Raw genomic sequence first — 21116 nt, forward strand, 5'->3', positions numbered from 1 at the left:
TCCATTAGGATCTCCAGATCCTATAATTGTATGATTACCATTAAAAAGAATTGTTAAAGAAAACAAGATGGTACTAAATCCTTAGTACTGCTGGGTCAAATTGATCCTTTCAGATACACTTTTACACTGAATAGCAAAGCAATATTGTTTTCTCTTGAAAGTTTTAACTTTGGCCCTAATTGTTAAAATGTGACATGTTTAGTGACAAGGGAACAGAGCTCAGAAAAAGGCAAGGTACAATGAAGGGCAGGTGGGTGGACCAAATCTCAGGCACAACCAAATTTCAAGTTCACAACAATCTGGGAGGAATCTGAGACAAGTGAGCTGTTATGACTATCATTTCTCCACTGGTGCCTTGCATTTCCCCATCACTCTCTTTATATGTGCTCTAGAATCCTTCAAGGCCTAGTACTGTACATTACCTTTGAACCAGGGGGTGGGGGTGGATTTACTAGCACTACTGAAATACAAGGAGAAGTAGGAAAGAATAAAGACTTGGAAGAGAAGAATCATTAAGAGAAAAGGGAATAAAAATACCTCCCAAAAATACACCACACATGGTGGAGGCAAAAACTGGACCTTTGAACTGCTGCAGAGCCTTTCACATTAGAAAACATGATGGAAACCTTAACTCGCTGGAATTAAACAATGCAGTGTAAAATGTTAGCAGTTGTTCTAATTGCAGTAGTGTATTAGACTATTTGTTAGTCTGCTGGGGAAGATGAAGTGGGTGGTGGAGTGTCACATAACTCTATGGTACTTGTCATTACCCATGTCTCTATCTCAGAAAATAAGGCTACGTAATAGAGTAAAGGGTTAATGGAGAGTGGGAAGGAACAGGAACTGGGAAGGGAGGGAGGGAGTCTCTGTGGCCATTTTGGCCCTGGGACATCAGCCATTGCTTCCTCTAAAAGGGGAAAAGGCGGTTTTGGTTGCAGCCAGAGGATGCCCTGATGGGAATATTCAAGAAGGCACCAAATTCCCATCAGGGAAATTGCTCCCCACTTCGAAACTGATGTGCAGCTGTGGTATGTTGAGCCTAGCTGTAAACCTGACTCCAAGCAAACTGATGGAGTGACAAAAGGACCTTCATGGCAAATGGCCAGGAACCCTTCCCTGCAGCTTCTGCAAGGACCTCTTGAGGACAGCATTTACTTCCATTTTGCAATAGTTGGGATGCTCCCCAACAGGGCCTGGATAAAACTGAGCTGCCATTTGCCACCCCACCAGATGACCAAGATCTCCAAATGTGCCGCTTCTGCAGCCTCACTAGCAGCAGTAGCCCCTGGCCCTGCACAAGTGCTGCTGTCTTCATAGCCCCTGCTATTTGAGGTCAGGGTCTGCTGCTTGCAAGTCTTGCTTTTAAATCAAAGGCAGTTGATTGCAGGAAGGCAGAAAGACAGTCTCTGTCTTGATTAGGATCAAGGATGATTAAGGGAGTGGACCATCTCCCGTATGAGGAAAGGCTGAGGGAGCTGGACCTCTTTAGCTTGGAGAAGAGGAGACTGAGGGGTAACCTTATTAACATTTATAAATATGTAAAGGGTGAATGTCAGGAGGACAGAGCCAGGCTTTTCTCGGTGACACCCAATGATAGTACAAGGGGCAATGGGTGTAAGCTGGAACATAGGAGGTTCCGCTTAAGTATGAGACAAAACTTTTTTACGGTGAGGGTGACAGAACACTGGAACAGGCTGCCCAGGGGGGTTGTGGAGTCTCCTTCTCTGGAGACTTTCAAAACCCGCCTGGATGTGTTCCTGTGTGACATGATTTAGGTGTTCCTGCTCTGGCAGGGGGATTGGACTAGATGATCTTTCAAGGTCCCTTCCAATCCCTAATATTCTGTGATTCTGTGATTAGTGCAGCAAAGGAAATTGTGAGGACTTTCCAGAGTGCTGAAAAATCAGATGTTCTACAGGATAAATCATCCAGCCTGACATTACAAATGCTTGCTCATTTAGCAAATACAGTATATTGAATGCTTATTTTATTAGTTACTTATTAACCATCAGTGCTGTTGACTCCTGAATTCAGGGATGTCAGTAAAAAAACATGTGGCTGAATTTACCCTATGCTTTCCCTGTAGTTAGATGGTTTGCAAATTATTTATTCATCAGAAAGACAAGCAATGAGTATTACAGGCTACATACTTAGAAATACATTGATGTGGTCTACTGCACATGAGAATACTTCCTCTTCGTTAATGTTATTAACATAAATAGTAATTTTACATGGTCAAGACTGAGGCTAAAGGAGTTTAATCTCCACATATGGTCTGCACAGTGGTTATGAATCCCAGTGCACTGTAACATGAGAGTAATTCTCATCTACACTTTCCTCTAGAATACCAATTGTAACTTTTCTGCATGTATGCAAAAAAGTGTTTTCATCTTCAACTGATCCTTGTGTTAATTTTATGTGTTAGGAAAAGCATGTAAAGTTCAAACCTTCTATCAGGTGTAATGATAAATATATTTGCTTTCTTTGTACTGGTACACTTGTCCAAGAGACATCTAATCCCATACAAAACAAACATATATGAAACCCTATTTACTACAGGACTCAACTTTTTTTATTCACATACAATAACCTGCGTATAAAATTCCTGTGTTTCTGCATGTAGGCAGATGACCATGCACACAAGTTAGATAGTTACTTCTTCAGTTGTCCTGCTTGTGCTCACAGTAGTAGTCATGGCACAGATATATGAGCACATATATATTCAAAAGCTTATAAAAGATGGGAGTCAGGATAAAAAAATGACTTTCTATGTCTGACTCCTTTATTGTGATTACCTATGTTAATTTCCTGCATGTGTTGCCAAATAGGCCATAATAGAGGGGAAAACACAAACTGTAAGTTCTGAGAGAGGTTAAGTATTTTGACCAAAAAGCAATTTCTCCATTTTACAATCACTAGTCTATAAAGTGAAATTTATTCCTGCCAGTCTGCTTCTTTTATCTACTTGTACTGGCATCTGATTTGTTTCCTTTACGGAAATTACAAGGTCATCCAATCTGAACAACTGTTTTTTCTTGTAATTAACTCCCCACAACCAGCAGGCACCAAACGTGAAGATTTATGGTTAGATTTTTCAAGGTGGAAATTTATGAGCTGGTTCTTAATGGAGCTGCCCTAGATTTGTCAGCATTAAACAGCAAAAGAAAAAAAATCTTTGTTTTCTTCTTTTAAAGCCAGAATATAACATCTTGAAACTACTTCCTTACTTGTTTCACCTGTTTTTGTTAATATTTGTCATACTTTTAGTCAAAAGAGAGCACCCTGTAGACTTCACATAGCCTCTTGTTTACTATAGAAATAAAAAAACATTTCTATTAGTGACCCAAGTTATTTCCTTGTTACTGCCACAAGTGCTCATTATATTATACATACACTATATATTGGCTTGAATTATTTTGCTCAGCAGAGAAACATGGCTTCCTCTGAGGGAAAAGCTGACAGTGATTTGACAACTAAAAGCAACACCACAATCAATTCAGGACAGGAAATGAAGGATACCTCACCCCATTGAAACTGCAAAGGAAACTAAGTTAGACTAAATATATTTGTCTAGGCTGTGTTGACAGAATAAGTTAAACCTCAAATACAGACTGTATAAAGAATCAGGGGGCTGAAGAGGACAGGAAGCATGAAGGGGAAATTCTAACTCTATAATGTATTCTGGTTTGGTTTCTGCAAAGAAAAGATGGGAGAAACAGCTGCTGCAATGAAAAAGCAGAATGATTTGCACTGCTTCCATGAAAGCAAGCAATGGGAGTAGTGAGAGATCCCAGGAATAACAAATGTCTTCCTGGACTGGCAACACCTCTGATTGAAATTAGAACTTTTGACACAGAGCAAACACTTTCCATTTCATCAGTAGCCACCTGGGTGCCTCTGGGAAGACTTTGCCCTCAAATGCTGCTTCCTGCTGCCTCTTGTCTACCATTAAGAACATTCCTCTCCTCAGCATAGAGTGTCTCTTCCTCTGTAGAAACAATAAATTGTATCTGCACATTTGGAGCCCCACCTTCTAACATGGAGAGACCCATCTGCCCAAGGTCAGACTGCAGCCAGCCAAACTGTATCCACTGTGCAAAGCTTTGATTTTTCTGCATAGCAAAACATTTGCCGACTCTGGCTGAGCAAAACTGGTGGTGGCATGGATTCATCCCATTCTGAGTTGGAGCTGTAACAGAGGAGAGGTCACACTGACAGGGCTAATTCAGATCATGGGTCAAGGACACTGTTCATCCCAAAAGCAAGGGAGCATGTAGGGGCAATGTGTTCTGTGGTGGCACCATTAGTTCCTCCTTCCAGGATTGCTCCACTGATCTTTTGCCATAGCAAATCTTAACCATAAATTACTTAGATGAATCAAATTCATATTGTTAGTGGTTTGAACTCATAAATCAAAACAATAGTAATAGAATCATTTGTAATGTTAGAGTTGTGCTTTTCTGTGATATACAATGATGATAGCTATGAAAATTCCTGACATAAAAAGACAAGACCAAACCATGTTCAGAAATGAGAATCCTTGTTCTCCTGAAACACAGCATTAGATGTCTAAAGAGATCCTGATATCTGGGTTTTTTTTTGAAAGCATACAGTTTGCTGTCAATGAGTTTGTGAACTGGTAGATTTTTTTCCAAAAAAATTTCATAGGTATATATGTACATTTGGAGACTCCAGCATACGTTAAATATATTTATAAACATGTGCATGTGTATATCTTTCAGTCTCTTACCTTAGGTCAAAAAGCCTGTGGAAGATGCAGCCTTCCCTGAGCATTTTAACTACAAGATCACCTTTCCTTTCAGAGCAACAGAGCTTGCCAGCATATCAATCACAGAAAACAGGGCTGACAAGGGCCTTGAGAGTCCATCTCATCTATACCCCTGCACGGGACCGAGATCAGTTCTGCTCAGAGTATTTATTCCTGGCAGTTGAGCCCAGATGCGTAATGATAACTTGGTTTCAATTTGTCGCCTGCTTTTGCTGCCTTCCTCTTGATGCCAAGGGCAATTTAGATTGCCCAACTCCCTTGGGGTTTCTCACAGAACTACAGCTTCCTTACAAATGAAGGGAACAAAACTGCCATTTTCCCTAGCTACCATCACAGCTAAAACCCAGGCTCAGCCCTCTGTGGCTTTTTTCGGTCGTCCCCATTCATGCATCTAGCACTGTTGGATCCTCCCCTCTAATCCAGGATTTAGATGAGCTTGTTTACCACAATCCCATTTTCTGTGTGATTTATCCCCAGCACCCAACGTGTAAAGAGGCAAGCACCACACACATGCCTGCTGCTGTTATGGGTTATGGATGAGCTCTTGCTTTAGGCACTTGTTTTTCTCTCATTAGTGAAAGCTAACAATAAACATGAGCATTGCAGACGTCAGAGATAATTAGGGAGAAATTATTTCATGTTACCCAACAAAATAAGGACTGTGAGTAAAGCCTAATCCTACTGTCTGTCCACTCTTTCTATCCCTAAATGACTCTGAGATGAGGAGGGAACAAAATGCTCTCCATGGCGCTGGATGAATAGGCATTAGAAGATTCAGCCATGCTTGACAGGGGCCATCTTGTTGCCATCCTCTGGCTGAACAAAGCCTCCCCTCAATGGCACTGCAACACAGTTTAAATAATTGTTTCAAAAAGCTGACTCTCTTCACAGCAGAATATTTTAGTGAGCAAAAAATGATCTCTGGATTATTCAGTCCCCTCAAGCTTCTGAAGGAACCGCTGTACATTTGCAGGGCATGTACCTCACAGACCGGCATCCCGTGGAGCCATGACTGTGGCACTACCAAGCAGCCTGTACCTGGCCATGGCAGTGGGCCTCTGCCATGCTCAGTGCTTCCTCCACATGGCAAGATGTGGTCTGCTTGCTCTCATAAAGTTCAGATGTGTTCTTTCTTTTTTATTGGCCTGAAATAAAAGACCTGTTGATGTGAAAAATGGGAACCTGGAGGCAAACTCTGAGCAGCCAGGGGGCTGGATGGTCACCCATGCTAGCACAGACTCAGGAAGAGAGGGCAGAGAGGGAAGTCCTGCTCTTCCTGATAGCACCTGACAAATGGCTGGGACAGGGACAGTGACAGCAAGCTGTCAAGTGATGGGTGCAATCAACAGATCGAAGACTGTTTCACAGGTGAAAGTAAACACTTGATTTAGTGAACTGGAACATTAGTCAAATTTAATGTTTTGGACAATGTTCTAACAACCCTCCTGAAAGAGAACGTTCCTCAGTACAATGATAATAACATCTCCTCTCATCATGCTGCTCTTGATTTGGGCTTGTCCACCTGAAAAGTACAACTGGCCAAAACTACTGGACTGTCTTCCACAGGCATTATGTTTAAGGTGGAAGCAAGTTTTGGAGAAAGGCCTCGAAAGTGATCCATCTACCTAAGCAACAACTGTGAAAACCTTGCAGACTGACTCTTCCTTAGCACTGGTAATAACTCTGCCAACTTCATGGTGACTCTGAAAATGCTATCCTTCTCCCATATTGTCCAATTTTCTACTCTTCTTTCTGGTGTACGTCTCTTCTACTGTTTACAAACATACTCGTATGCTCTTTCTCTTGCATACTTAGCCACACACAGAGGGACACACAGCTAACTGGCACCTGATATGGACATATGCAAAAACCTTACAGCAGGCACATGACATTCTAAACTCAATGGCAATTGTTTATATTTGTGGCAACTCACCAAGTTCACTTCATGTCAGGATCTCTATTTTTCAGCACAGCTGAGGAAGATATAGTATTGATTGGGGAATGTGGAGAGTAGATTACCTTTCTGATTGAGATAGTAGATGACCATCATCTGTCAAATCTGCCATTCCATAACTAAGATGTATGACTTGCCATGCGACATTTCTAAATCACAGACATCTCTGAACTATTTCCAAAGCATCAATGGGGCTAGTAAGACATCTGGCAGGTGTGTATGTCCATATCTCATGTGTACATATTTACAGCCATGTGCATACATAGTGTCTCTGATTCATTTTCCTTCTTCCTATCCTTTGTCTTGCAATACTTACAATATGATATTTACATTGCTTCAGATCAAGATTTTCCGCTCACTGTTGTAGGGACAGCACCCCATCATGTATTACAGAGTGCATAAATCTAGGGCTATACAGCAAACAATACAGAGCACTACTGTATATCTGGCAGAGGAGCTTGCTACTGACCCACTGCTTTAAAGACAGTGGAACATATACGCACACTTACAGGACTCAGATGTCCCTCACTCAAAGTCATAAGAGAAGCAAAAGGTAATGTCTGCAAATTTCAAGACTCTTGCAAGACTCTTGCTTGTTTATTTGTTTCCAATTTAATTATTTTTGTTAGTTAATGTGCAGATGGCTGCTTCCCTACCTCATATCTCTTTACTTCCACACTGGGCATGGTTAAATATGACTCCTACAACTGACAACTCTTGGCAGCAGCACAACACAGACTGTGAAATCTTACTGGATTGCCTGTGGCATCTGCTGATGATGGGCAGCAGTCCCCTGACACACACACTGCTCGCCTATGGACAGCCTTTATGTATCTCCCCTGCCTTGTGACTTGCAGCCAGCCTGTCCTCTGCCCTGAGGTGGGCAGGAGTGTGCTGATGATACAGACATTACACTGCTAAGATACTGTGACTATCAAGAAGCAACCAGTTCCCTTAACGTTGATTCTAACTGTTAGGCAAAGTGATGCGTATAATTCTGGATTATCAGATTTTTTGTACAATTAGATGATCCTATTCCAGGAGGTTTGAAAAGCCAGAAGGAAGCAATTCAGTGAAAGCAGATAAGGACAATGCCATGCATTCTTGAAAACCAGTGGACAGAGTCACAGTGGACAAATCTCAGCTTCAGTACTTCTGTATCTAACTGCTAATGAGCCCCTTTGCTACTGTTGGGGTTTAAGAGACTCAAAAAAAAAAAAAAGAAAAAAAGAGTGCTTTAGAAAGTCTCTTTTATAGCAGATCAGCCACAGTCTAAAGACACATGTTGTCTCAAGGTATGGGAGAGGCGTTGTGAAAGAGGTGCAAAGAAATGAGGTCTTACCACTTCAAGGTAGTGCAAAGTCCTCAGAAAAGTCTCATGTAGTGCATAGCTATAAAGAAATATATAGATAGATTTTCTCTAAAGGGCTTTTGTGTTTACTAAATAATACATTGACTGTGTGGTCTCTTATGATCACCATTATGATTCCTTGGGGAAACAGAAGTGCAGGGACTGGCACTAAAGCATCCATCTCAGTTCCAGGGTACTGCAGTACCATGCCAGTGCATGCCAGTACTCTCCCTGATAGCCACCGAAAGCAAAATCCAGTCCCTCTTTCCTGCTCTAAGCTGAATGATTGGGGAACCAGTCTAATTCAGGTTAGACAGCTAGAATGACCAGTGGAAGGCAGAAATTGGTCTTTGCCCTCTGCTTCTTAACATTCGGGGTTCTGTTTTCTCTTTCTAGCTTATGGCCACTTACATGCACTTATGCAGCTGTGAAGTTATGCAAGCACCAAAGGGACAAAACCAAGGAGTTTGGGAGCTCACTAGGCAGAGAAGAAAACCATACCCACTTAAAGATTTATTTAGTGCAGACAAGTCTGCATTTCAGAATGGAAGTTAATGGAGTTATAATGGTTTTTAGCAGCTAAGAACATGGCCTCTAGCATCCACTTACTATCCCCAAGTCACATGTGGTTATAAGCTTAAGTTCTGCATAGTAATTCACTATTTTTGCTTCTGGCTTCAGAGCAGGTATCACACTTTGAAGTAGTCCATTCTGGCTTGTTTGGAGGAAATAGTCTTCTAATCAGTTGCTGCAACTGCTGTGTAAAGACTGCCATGCAACAGTCTGGGCACCACCATAAGCAGGGCATATTTTGTGGTCTTGAGCAATAACATCCATTTTCACTTGGGTCTGCATTCGCTGAGCCTTGATACAGGTTACACACCAGTAAAGCACAACATTTGTGTGAAGTGTTACTCTGGTAGGCCACAAAGGTCCTAGTCTGTCTCATGGCTGAGCTAACACTCAGGTGTGTGGTGGGCCAGATTCTGCCATAAGATACAGTCTCTGCAGCCTCATCCCTACCACTGCTCTGGTGTAAGTCAGAACACTATTCTCCCAGCATGAGAAACAGCTGTGTGGTTAAGTCAGCTCTGGAGTCTTTCTACCAGTTGGCAAATGCAATTATAAAGTCATAACAATTTTCTGTGATAACCTGGAGGTTCAGAGGTTCCACACTACTTTTAAATAGGATATGAACAAACAGTTTTGAGCCAAATTGATTCCTGGTGTAATGCTAATAGCGCTGGAGGAAATACACCTGGGATGATTTTGGTCTCACATAGTATGTCAATGGTCAATCTCTCAATATGCCTGACTATAAGTTTCTTTAAAAATGACATTCTCTTTATAGTACTAAATTCTGATCTGCCAAATGTTGCAGCTAATGAGCTCTTCCAAACGAAATATTGTGAGGATTATGCATAAATACGGAAGTATCCCAATCAGCCGCTTGCTGAAAATTATTTGATCAATTGCAGACAACAATAACTATTTGCTGAAGTTTTTATTCTGCCTTTTTTTTTTTTTTTTAACTTCTATAAGTAGATTATGTGATTTCATTGGCTGGCTATTTTAATCCATAGAAGGCCGTTGGTAGAACAGTACAAATCTCTCTGAAATCCAAAATTGCCAACTGCAATTATAGTCTGCATCTCACATCTTCTCTAAAGAATATAAATGCTTCACTACTTTAATTTTGCTTGTCGTTTGCATCATTGTGTAACACCGGCAAAAGATGGATTCAGTAACGAAGTCTGGACAGTAAAGAAATATTGTCCAAATTAAAATATTCCCTCTATTCCAATCTAATATTTGGCAGCCTGTATACATGGATACATCACATTTAGATACAAAGCACTGGTAAGACATGCACCCTCCTTTTGGTGCTGAAATACCTGTGGCTTTTTGCATATTAGAGCTGATGAAAATGGTTTTCTTCTTGTACTTATTGGTTATTCAAAATGGTGAAATACTAAACTGTAAATACTTGTAATTAAAAGGTCAGACTGGAAACTATTATTCTAGATAAGGCTTGTGAAATTCTACCAATTTCAGTGACATTACACTTGTAACATATGTGAATGAAACAACAGTGGCTCAGCCATTTTTTAAGTTTGAACATACACAGTTTTAATTATTTGAAACATTTGTGATTACCCCTAAGTCCTACCTATAGGACAAGAAAAGATCAAGCATTGTACCTCAGACTGTGAATGAGCAGAGAAAACACGAACAAATGCATTTGAAGAAACAATGATGTTGTGACAATATGGGGCTTATATAAGAGGGATTCTGAGTATTGCCAAAATTAGCTTCCCTTGTTAAAAAGACACATGCTGAAGAAACATTCTTTAGTGGGGAAAAAGCATGTTTTGGAGTGGTGAGAGATAAAATACTCAATAAAAATCACCTGGGGTACAGTGAGCTTTGCAGAGCTGAAGTTCGCAAATGACACTATACCTTAATCAGAGATGTAAAACTTCTAAAAAACCCTACTAATTTAGGCAAATAGGCAGCACAGTGGAAATGTTGTTTAATGACATTGCAAGGTCAAGCAGTGCAGATCAAGATACACTAACAGACAAAAATTTCAACCCCTCACATACCTCAAAGGGTTCAAAATTAATCATATAAGGCTAGGACTGAGACCTTGCTATCATGTACTGCTCTTTGGGACCCTGAGCTCTATGTGCAGCTGTAGATTAATGAGTTATTAGGCTGAACAAAAACTGGACTGAACAGTTGTGGCACTCTGCAACAGTGCAGCACCACTTGTATACTTTGGTCATCACTGCTGAGGCCCTTTAAAAGAGTACTGAAGAATTAGACAGGTTTTGGAGAAGGCTAAGCATGACTCAGCACAAAGAAAAACTTTCAAAGATGGACTGGAAAAATGTGGATAGTTTATTCCAAAGAGGAGATAGATGGGACAGGTCATAAAAAAGTAGGTAAAATCATGACTGAGGAGCAGAAGCTTTTATTCTTCCTGTCTCCACAACATGGCAGCAGTGTCCTCACTTCCCTGCAAGAAAAGGAGCCTCTCCCAAAAAAAAAGCCAACAAAAAAACTGACTGGTCTCCTCGTGATTTTCTCAGAGTCACACCAGAGAGCAACTAATAGTAATCACTACCTCTTCACACCACTGAGCTGACAATATAACAACAGCATTAAACTGACAGCAGAAATTATGGCTGGAGCACAGGAGGTCCTTAGACATTCCTACCTGACCTTGCTTTACTATTTCTTGACAGAAATCTTCCATTAATGGCCACCCCTCTATGCGCCATGCAATACAGAAAAACAGAACAGCTGGTGAATAAATGCTGTTATGAAGATGAAAGAGACTATGAAAGTGAACCTGTTCAAGCCTGACCCAACAAAAACATGTACTGAAGGACATAAGTATTCTGGATCAGAAAAAGACTCTGCTACTCAGCAGAGACTCAGTCAAGAGAGAAAGTTATGCCTCTGTTCTCTGTTCAAACCAATAGCCTATCAAATGGCACCTACAGCTACAGTCCTAAATATTATCAAAGCTGAACTTATCCCAACAGTGCACTGAAAACATCTAAACCCACAGTTTGTGCTAGTACTTACTTAACCAAAGATCCTGTAAGATATGCCAGGAAAATGAAATGGGACCCTGTATGGGAAGTTACAGGAAAGTAGATATAATGCCTAGAGCCTTTTTTTCCTCCTTGGCTTTTCCTCTTGAACATTGTGACCAAACAGATCTCAAATGTTTGCAGACTAAGGATAAAAGCTGTGTCCCACCACATATTTTGAAAAGCAAGAGCTAGAAAAACATTTATCTCCTACCTTGTTAACTTTGTCCCAATCTGCTGCCTAAGTTCGAGTCTTTCCTCATCCGTCTGCATGGGGAGGATGTTCTTTTCCTCCAGCTCTCGCTTGGAAGGCCTGTTGCTGAGTTTGATTGCTAAAGAGTCCTTCCTGCAGACTTTCATTGCCAGAGAGCCTGTGGGAAAGAGGAGAGGCTCTGCCAAAGGAGGTGTCATCATTTCATTACAGCATGCAGCAGGCAAAGAAGTGCCAGGCGAGGGAGAATACTAGGTTCTCACTGGTATGGACTGTGGGAAAAGGAGCATCAATTAACTTCTGGTGTTCAGATTATTTCCATCATAGTACAGAAAGGATGAATTTTGTAGGTGTACAGGAAAAAGGAATCAAAATATTGTTCCACAGAGGGAGCAGAGTGAATAAAGGTTTTTTTTGTTTTGGTTTGGTTTTTTTTTGGTAATTGCTAGTAGCATCTGTAGCTTTCTCTAGTATGGTGTTTCTAAATTCTTAATAGAATTAATAATACAACCTCAGAATCTGTGAGGGCAGCAGGGCTATGGCATGGAAAGAGAGTTATTTCTCTCTTGCTGTGTAACTCCAAGATATCCAAGTTAGCATTAAAAAGAATCAAAAATCTATTATAAGCAGCATAGACCTTTATGTATGTTAGTTGGCACTGCTTCTCAGGAAGTGACAGTGGCAAAGACAGTGTGAAAACCAGTGGCCTTTCATGGCTCAATCTTGCTTTCCTTGGCTTGCATCCAAAGCAGACTGAACAGGGTCAAGAGGCACAAGCAGACCACAAGCCTGTGATAGGCTTTGGCAGGAGAATGCAAGATAATGCAGTTCTGCTTTGCTTCTTAGTTCAAGAGCAGAACACTAATTTCACTTGTGGGGTAAGGGAAGATTTTGAGATGATGAAATATGCCTGTTTTAGAAACTTCTTTGTGTGTATTTTTGAAAAGGTGTGATTGTACTGCTCCCAGTTTTCAGAAGAAAAGAAATTCAATGGCCTGAAAGTTCGGCTCAACCTATGGGATGACAAGCCATTGTCACGCATGAAGTAAGGTATCCTGTCTTAATGAAAGAGTCCTATGATCAAACACCAGGGGAGGGGATGGGTTTTCCCAAAAACGTCAGGAAGGGGCTGCAGGACTCTCCAGACTGTAGTTGTGATACATCTATCAATTAACCTCTTCTCTTCATATTTGAGCCCATTTTGCCACTACTGTGGACCATATCAAGCTGGAATAAAATCACACACAATACAGCAATTTTACATACATTTTGTGCTGATACAAGCACATCAACAAAGTGTAAGCCAGTACAGAACTGGGTTCAAACTGCCCATAGTACTTCTTGAGATAGCATGGGGTATACAAATCTGATTCCTAGTTTGAGTAACAATGACGCAAATGAGAAATGACTCCTGAAAAGTAAAAGGAGTTACACTCATGTAAGAATACCGTTTAGCAAATCAAATCCATATCTTTAGTTCCGTAAGATCAAGTCAGGAGTTCAGAAGGAAGGGTTGGATATGGTACTTAGGGACATGGTGTTCTGGGTAATATTGGTGGTAGGGGGATGGTTGGACTAGATGATCATGGAGGTCTTTTCCAACCTTAATGATTCTATGATTCTATGATTATGGGTTAAAAAATATAGAATGAAATCAGAACAGAAAAAATACCCTGGGACCAAAACACAAACCAACTTACTCCCATCCAAACCAACTTATTCCCATCTATACTCTCAGGGTGTTTGGAAAATAAAATGCAGCAAAGTGGAAAGCAGAACTATGCTGCATTCCTGTACTGATTAGCACATCTGTATATTGATCTCATTTGAGTTCATCTGCACAATTCTCTCTAACATCATAATCTAAATTGCACAATACAGGCTTTTTAAACACATGGCATCTTTCTAGTAGGTAAGCTACTCAACAGAAAAATATGAACCTCCCCCACTTTTTATTCACTTTTTCCTGCATGGAAATGGCAAGGCTATTTCCTCTATTCTTTACTCTAGTAAATCTTGGTCAATATAAACTGGGATAACATTTAAGGAAGGTTTGAGTAATAAGCTATGTACAGAAGTCTGATCACTTCATTTTAGGTTGTAGTTTCAGAGTTGCTGAGTGCTGGTTTAATTTCAATCCCACTGAAATCACAGGTAAAATCTCCCTGCTCTCAGTGGCAATACAAGCTAGAGCTGAGTGCTTCTGAAAATCTAGCTTTAAAAAGCAAAAAAGGGGAGAGAGAAAATAAAAGACTACATTTAGGCTTTTTTTTTTTTTAATTCTCTGATCATGACCCCTTTCTAAGTATGTGCCAAATTCTGATTTTGACATGATTTAATATTTTCTATGCATCAAAAGTCTGATTCTCTGTGGTAATTATTTCATCCTCCTTAAGTAACCCTATTGAGCTGATCTTGACTTAAAGTCAAAGGCAGGGTTTCTCTACACCACAGGTACTTGGGAAAGTGAATCTGAAAGTCAATTTGGAAGAGAATTAAGATAAGACAAAAAGGTCATTTAATTCTGTATGAGAGCTATCCACACACGGATTCATGTGGATTAGCGAATTCACTTTAAATTCATGTTTCTCATTATTTTGGATTAATTTGCCAAGCGTCCCCCCCCGTAGTCAAGCCTTGAGAGATCCAAAAGCCATGGTCAAGAAAGAAAATTCACTTGTTTTTCCTTTGTGTTACTGAGAATTCAGAGGAAAACATAAATAAATGAGAAAGAAAAAATGGAATGGGTCTAACTTGTAAATAATGAGTTATCCTCATCTTCCTCTTCCTCTTCTTCCTGTCTTGTGTAGAGGCAGGAAGAATCTTCATAGTTGGTTTCATGAGGCACATTTTCTTTATTGTCATCGCATTCAATCACAACAGTTGGCACTTGTCTCATGTCTGGAAGGCCTCCAGGTCCCGTTTTTGTAACACTATCACCTGTATGTAAACCAGAGCTGTTGGGAAAGAAAAACAAATAAATAAACTAAAGGAAACTGTACAGTGCAAGTCTGTGTTGCTTCTGTCACTATTTTCAGTAATGGTCTTTCCTGCCTTTTTTAGAAGAAATGAGGATAGAAAGATCTTTGTAACCAGCAAGACATCTACTGGGTTTAAAACTGAATGCACATTAGATTTAAGGGACAACACTTGTTAGGGAGATGTAGGACAGCATACAGGCAGAAATACTAGCAACTCAGGACTAAGAACCAAAAGGCTGCAGACCATACAGTCTCAAGGCTTAGAGGGAATTGCACCAGTTACTCAGGGCAACAAGCAATCTGGTGTCTGTACGACCTCTCCACTGGAATGCAGGCAGTAAGGAGAAAATACCTCACCTGAATGCAAAAGGTGGAGTAGGAGAGTGGGAGGAAAGAAAGGTATGGATTTTAGAGGAGGATTGTAGGCAGGCAGAAGAAAGCTAAGACTTGCACAGTTGCAAGTTGTTGATTGGCTTGAAGGGAAGACAAGGGCGTGACTATCTGAAGCAGAGGGGACCAAGCATGTGAAATGGAGCTCAGAGAAAACAGATTTTGGGAGGTAGTGAGAATAACAAGAGAGGGACCTAAATCCTGGGAGGTCTGTTTGCTAATGACACAGTTACATGTGGGGGCTGCAGTGACAACATCCCTTCTCCTGTTCCTGCTGCTCACTCCAGCTAGGTGCTGTAGATCAATCTGAAATGGTATCTAAAGTCACATTTCTTTTGTCACATAAAGTGTGATCTGATCATGTCCTGCAGCTTACTATGTTCAGACCTGCCATTAGTACTGCTTCCATTTAGCTCTGCCTATGTGCTGATTTCAAAGTCCTTAACCAAGGAACATATCAATAGAAGTAGTAAAATGGGAACATGAGGAGGGAATAGCTTGAAGCTGCATCAGTGGAGGTTCAGGATGGATGTTAGGAAAAGTTTATTCACTGAGACAGTGATTGGACACTGGAAACAGGCTCCCCAGGGAGGTGGTCATGGCACCAAGCCTGTCGGAGTTCAAAAAGCCTTTGGACAATGCTCTCAGACATATGGTTTGATTTTTAGGTAGTACTGTGTGAAGCTAGAAGTTGGACTCAGTGATCTTTGTGGGTCCCTTCCAACTCAGGATGTTCTGTGATTCTGATAGCTCATGTTGCTTTTCCAAAATGAAATTAAAATGAGAGTCTGGTAGGCAAAAATGATGGCTGCTGAAGCTTATTCAGTCAGCAGAAACTGCCCTCCCTCCTAAGTCCCAGCTGAGACAACAGCTATACAAAAGGTGGGGAACATTTGCCTGTTGGACGCTCTCTTTGTGTAAAACTCTCGTTTTACTTTCCACTGGAATACAGATACGAAACCAGATGTACTGGCCAAGCTGCACTTAGGGCAAATTTGGGTGTGATGTTACCAAGAGCTGAGTAGCCTCACTTCCCTTAAATATTTTAGCCTACTCAGAATACCAGAGACATTCCACATCTTGAAAAAATACTGCATTTTTCTCTTTAAATGATTCTCTACTGAGATGACTTGAAACATTTCTCTTTCTTCCAATCCTAAATTTAACGTACACTGCCAGATGCCAATGGCTGCCAGATAACATCCCAGAAAAACACTTTTTAAAATGTACTTCTGGGTATATAATGCTTGGCCACAATGAGCTTAGGGATTAAAGAGAATAAAAGGTTTCAAGAGAATAAAAGGTTTCATATTCTGTGAGCAAACCATACCATGTTGTAATCATCACATTCAGCTTCCAAGAAAGCATTTTGTTAACTGCAACATTTATTACTGGAGATTAACCAATAATGAGATGCATAGCTTTATTGGATGCCTTGAACACAGGAACTCTATTTTCTTAGTGATAGTCTATGTTTTGTAACACAAAGTATGGAAGGCTCATGAAAAACTGGCTTGTGAATTTGTGCTAGACTTCAGTGAACTTGACTTAAAACTTTTTTTATCTCAGCAGTAGTTTTAGAATGCATCAGTTGAATTCTCCCAATAGCACATAAATGCACTACAGTCCTTAAAAACTTTAACTTATAAAGCAGAGATATACTTCAAAAATTTTAATTTGATTAACTTAATTTTAAAAATATTTTTTCTACATAACCTATTTTTAAAACTCCTTTAAGAAGAAAGGTAGAAAATTCAAAAGCCTAGAATTAAATTCCCAAGAGAAACTAAAATACAGTGAAATTCTTTTAACACTGTTAAAAAAAAAAAAGTTTCAATGGTGAACATAACTGCTGGATTATTCATCTAATTTTAAAACACCATATACACAGAGAGTAAGTACAAGTTCACTAAGACCCTTCTGGAAATGCAAATGGAAAGAGCAAAAAATAGTTCATCACCCAGGAACATTTGGTGCTTCACTGTTATGTGAAGAATGTATGTAGGTTACAGATTCATCTATTTGAGTGTGCACATCGGGCAGCAGATATCAAAGTGGTTCAACAATTTAGGATACCAAGCAGGTATCAGACAGCAACAAGATTTACAAATTACCACACTAGATCTTTATTTGACCTACTTCTCTAGAAATAGAAGGTTTCTTATCCCACTGTAATTTTTCTGAATCATCCGCTTTCTTGCTAATACTACTTTCTATTTTAGACCCCTCATTTTTCCTGATGTTTTGTGTTTTTCTTGATTGAAATCAGCCTTCTCCACATCATTTTGACTAAGTCAGATGTCTAAGCAAAGCACTTGTGAAATACATGCAGTATTGCAGTACGAACCGAGGTCACTAGGTATTTCCATTCTGTATAAATTCCTCTGGGTCATTAGCAAAAACAACCCCCACATGGTCAGGGGGTTTACGCCACAATTTCTTTTTAGCATTATTCAACAAAAAACACACTGTTATTTCAAACAGTCTATTTTAAATCATCATGTTTTGTAACAAAATTAGAGAACAAAGCCACAGCTAAGCAAGTACTTGCCTTAAGAAGGTAAGTGTATCTTAACACATAGATTTGAATAATTCATAGCTGACTAGTACAAGCACTTGCACTTACTGTTGTATCATCTTTATGTGATGAGAATGGCAAAAAAAGTTACACCACTACAGCTTGCAATGTTTCTAGTAAGAAAAGATTTTAATGAAAAATCAGAATTTAAGTGTATAAGTGACTCATGTGACAGACAAAATCTAAACAGAAAAAAGTAAAATGCCTCCTGTAAAATCTAGTGGGAAAAAAACACGTGCTTCTCATCTGTCATCCCAGTCTCTTTGATTTTGGAATACAGAGGTACATTTTTATCAGCATGTTTTCAGACCCACAGGACACTGTTCTGTACTTATTAGTTAAAACAAAAATCAGAAATAACTTCAAACAACTGTATATACATTTATACTACACAGACATGTGAGAGACAGACAGAAAGAAGGCAGTGCTATAAATATTAAATGTTTCTATCCTTAGGCAATACTAAAGTTTAAACAAGAAGTAATTCTCTTGACAAGTTTTATGGAAGATAAATGTTTTCCAACTCAAATACATTTTATAAGATTTACAAGACACTGGCAGGAATGTTTAATGGATTTTATTTCATAAATCTACTGTCTGAAGCTGAACTGTATGTCCCAGAGGAAATGGTCTCATAAACTGTCTTTTGGATACCATGATTTTTCACCACTCTGTCACAGGTTCAGTTCCAGCCCAGAGTGAGATATGTCCACTTAAGAGCTCTTTAGTATATACATTAAACAAACTGATGCCTTGATAGCTGAATCAAGGCTTGATAGTGTACAAGACTCTTGTACAAGCTTAATCTTCTGATTAAGAATTTAAAAGCAAGTGTCAGCTCCACAAACCCTTTTACCTGTAAATACTACGAAAATAATAGTTGCTGTAGAAGAGGAAACAGTCATTACCTGTTATCTCTTGTGAATACAAACTTTATTGATTTGCTTTGACAAGAAGAATAACTGAAGTACTCAATATTTTATTTCATGATTGAAATCAACTAAAAAAAGACTACAAAAAATCAACTGTCTGCCATATCATGAACTAGGATTCATTTTCATTTTAAATGTGAAATATCAGTGTCACAACCTTTTCTCACTCTATTCTGCAATGTGATGTAATTGTATCATATCAGGAAATTAATCGTTGCTTATTCAGTTTTCAACAAGCAGCACAGCTTCAGCTTCAAATTAATAGTTGAAACAACATCACCTTTAAATCAGTTAAACATGCTTGTAGAGGTAAACTTGATGGACACCTAGAAATTGGAGCACTCATTACCACGGGGCAACAGATGACATAGTGACGTCATACTCTGAGAGATCTCACTGGGCTCAGGACAACAAAGTGCCTTTTGCACGCAGTGTGAGCCAGACTGTAAGGTTAACATCTGACCTGTGCTGGGTATGACATGACAAAAGAGCCTTTCGGAGGCACCAGCTATCCTTTGCGCTCAGTGCACCAAGCTTTGGGGTGATGCAGATGTATATGACCAGCCCTGCTGACAATAGGAGAGGTAAATGGGTAGTCACTGGGCACAGGAAACACAGTGGGGATTGTGAATGCTCTTTTCAATCCTACTGCTACAGCCCTTCACTGATTGGAATAAAAACTTCCCTGGTAGTCCTAACAGTTTTCCCCCAGCAGAGAATTCCCCCAGGCTGCAGAAACCTTAGCTCCTTTCATATAGCCACAGAGATCTTGCTATCCTGGTACTGAAATAAACTGGCAGTGGGGGACAGCCTCTGTTCCACTGACTATTTTTAGTGGCAGCAAAGAGAATCTGCCATCCCTAATAGACCTCTTTTTAACTGTGCAATACAATGAAGGTAACATTATTGCAAAGAGGTACTGGGTCAAGTCATTAGGCATTTTGTCTGCTACACCAAACATTTTAGCTTCCTGTCTCACATAAGGATGATCTGATGCTCTTAGAACAAAAACTGCCCTTGGTACTAAGCTGAATATCATTTTTGGACTACCTTCTCTATTCTGGGACTTGCTCAATTTTTGTCTAGAGGTTGAAATAAACTTTCCAAAGCTTGCTGATCTCACAATCTATGAGGACAGCTTGCATTTATACAACATGCTTCACTTATTCAGACTCTTTGAAGCAGCATCCAGAGATGCTCACAAGTGACAGTAATAAAAAACAGCCCCAAGGTGGGTAAAGCACTTCTGATTAAATGTACAACCTTCCTCCAGATGCAAATGGGTAACAAAGGAGCTGCTGTGGAATGGGTTAAATACTTATTTTAAGATCAGACATATAATTTAATTTAAATTAATTGAAATAAATTAAATAGTATACTAAAACCCCTATAAATGACTTGTAGGAAGCCCTCATAGGTTTCTTTGACTTAATTCATAATACTAATCAGATGCCCTGATTGAGTGGCACACTTGTTTTTATTGCTCTTTGTCTGAATCTTACACTTCCTTTTCTTTTTTTAGCAATCCTCCATGTAACGGGAGCTCTGCAGTTATACAATGCAGTACATATTGCAAACCAGACATGTCATATTAACCTCTTTTCCACTTGCAGTATTATCTAGTTCTATGAACAGAACAACAGGGTTCAGGAAATTTGGTCTTTTTCACCCTTCTGCCACAGACTTGTCAAACAAACCTGGAAAACCTCTTTCTCTGACTGTTTCTCCAGCAATGACTGCCCTGAAGGTGTTAGATCCCCAGAGAAGAGGCCTGATTCAAGTACTGTAAACATAGGTGGTGATACTGACACTGAGGCTAGGAGGAAACAGTGCACATAAATATGCAATTTTAAAAGTTGATCCATTACCTTTCTAGCCTTTGCATGGTCATGGCTAGTGTTTTGTTCAGTTCCTCTATCATCCGGCACCCTGAAGGGTGAATGGGCAATGTGCTGGACCCAGAAGGCAGGTGCTGGCTGTGGCTGCTGTACTGGAGCTGGTGCTGGTGAGCTGCTAACTGGGATGGCAGGACACTGTGATGACTCAAAGGCTGCTGGGAGCTCTTCTGTGTGGAATAGGATGAGAGAGAGAGGTCTGGCCCCCCTAAAGGCATGCAAATCATGACTTTCTTTGGAGGTAGAGGAGGTGACAGTTTAACTGGCATACAAGGCAGTTTCACAGGAGCGCCAGGATCTAGAACAGAAGAAAGAGAGGCCCTGGTGTTAATTTTCATGGCAGTGAGATGGAGGTCAGAGTACCTGACTGGGTGAGCAGGTACTGAGGTTGAAAGTCAACACAGAAGTGTGCACCCCTTCCCTGATGTGA

At 40.1% G+C, this 21116-nt stretch overlaps 1 protein-coding gene across 18 annotated transcripts in view; it reads right to left on the reverse strand.

Annotated features, from left to right (window-relative positions):
* PHACTR1 (phosphatase and actin regulator 1) overlaps nucleotides 1–21116 on the reverse strand; it is a 350894-nt gene that overhangs the window by 42019 nt on the left and 287759 nt on the right. For 17 of the 18 annotated variants that reach the window (XR_013945667.1, XM_080577960.1, XM_080577949.1 and 14 more), the window contains 3 exons: nucleotides 20660–20984; nucleotides 14665–14867; nucleotides 11914–12070 (listed from right to left, as the gene is read on the reverse strand). Coding sequence is in view for 17 of the 18 variants with exons in the window: in XM_080577960.1 (XP_080434086.1) it covers nucleotides 11914–12070; nucleotides 14665–14867; nucleotides 20660–20984 (685 nt within the window). In the remaining variant the exon portion in view is untranslated. Of the gene's footprint in view, nucleotides 1–11913; nucleotides 12183–14664; nucleotides 14868–20659; nucleotides 20985–21116 lie in introns of those variants that run through there. The other variant, XM_080577957.1, reaches the window with a different exon arrangement.

The sequence above is a fragment of the Anser brachyrhynchus genome, assembly GCF_964034855.1.
Source record: "Anser brachyrhynchus genome assembly, chromosome: 2".
NCBI lineage: Eukaryota > Metazoa > Chordata > Aves > Anseriformes > Anatidae > Anser > Anser brachyrhynchus.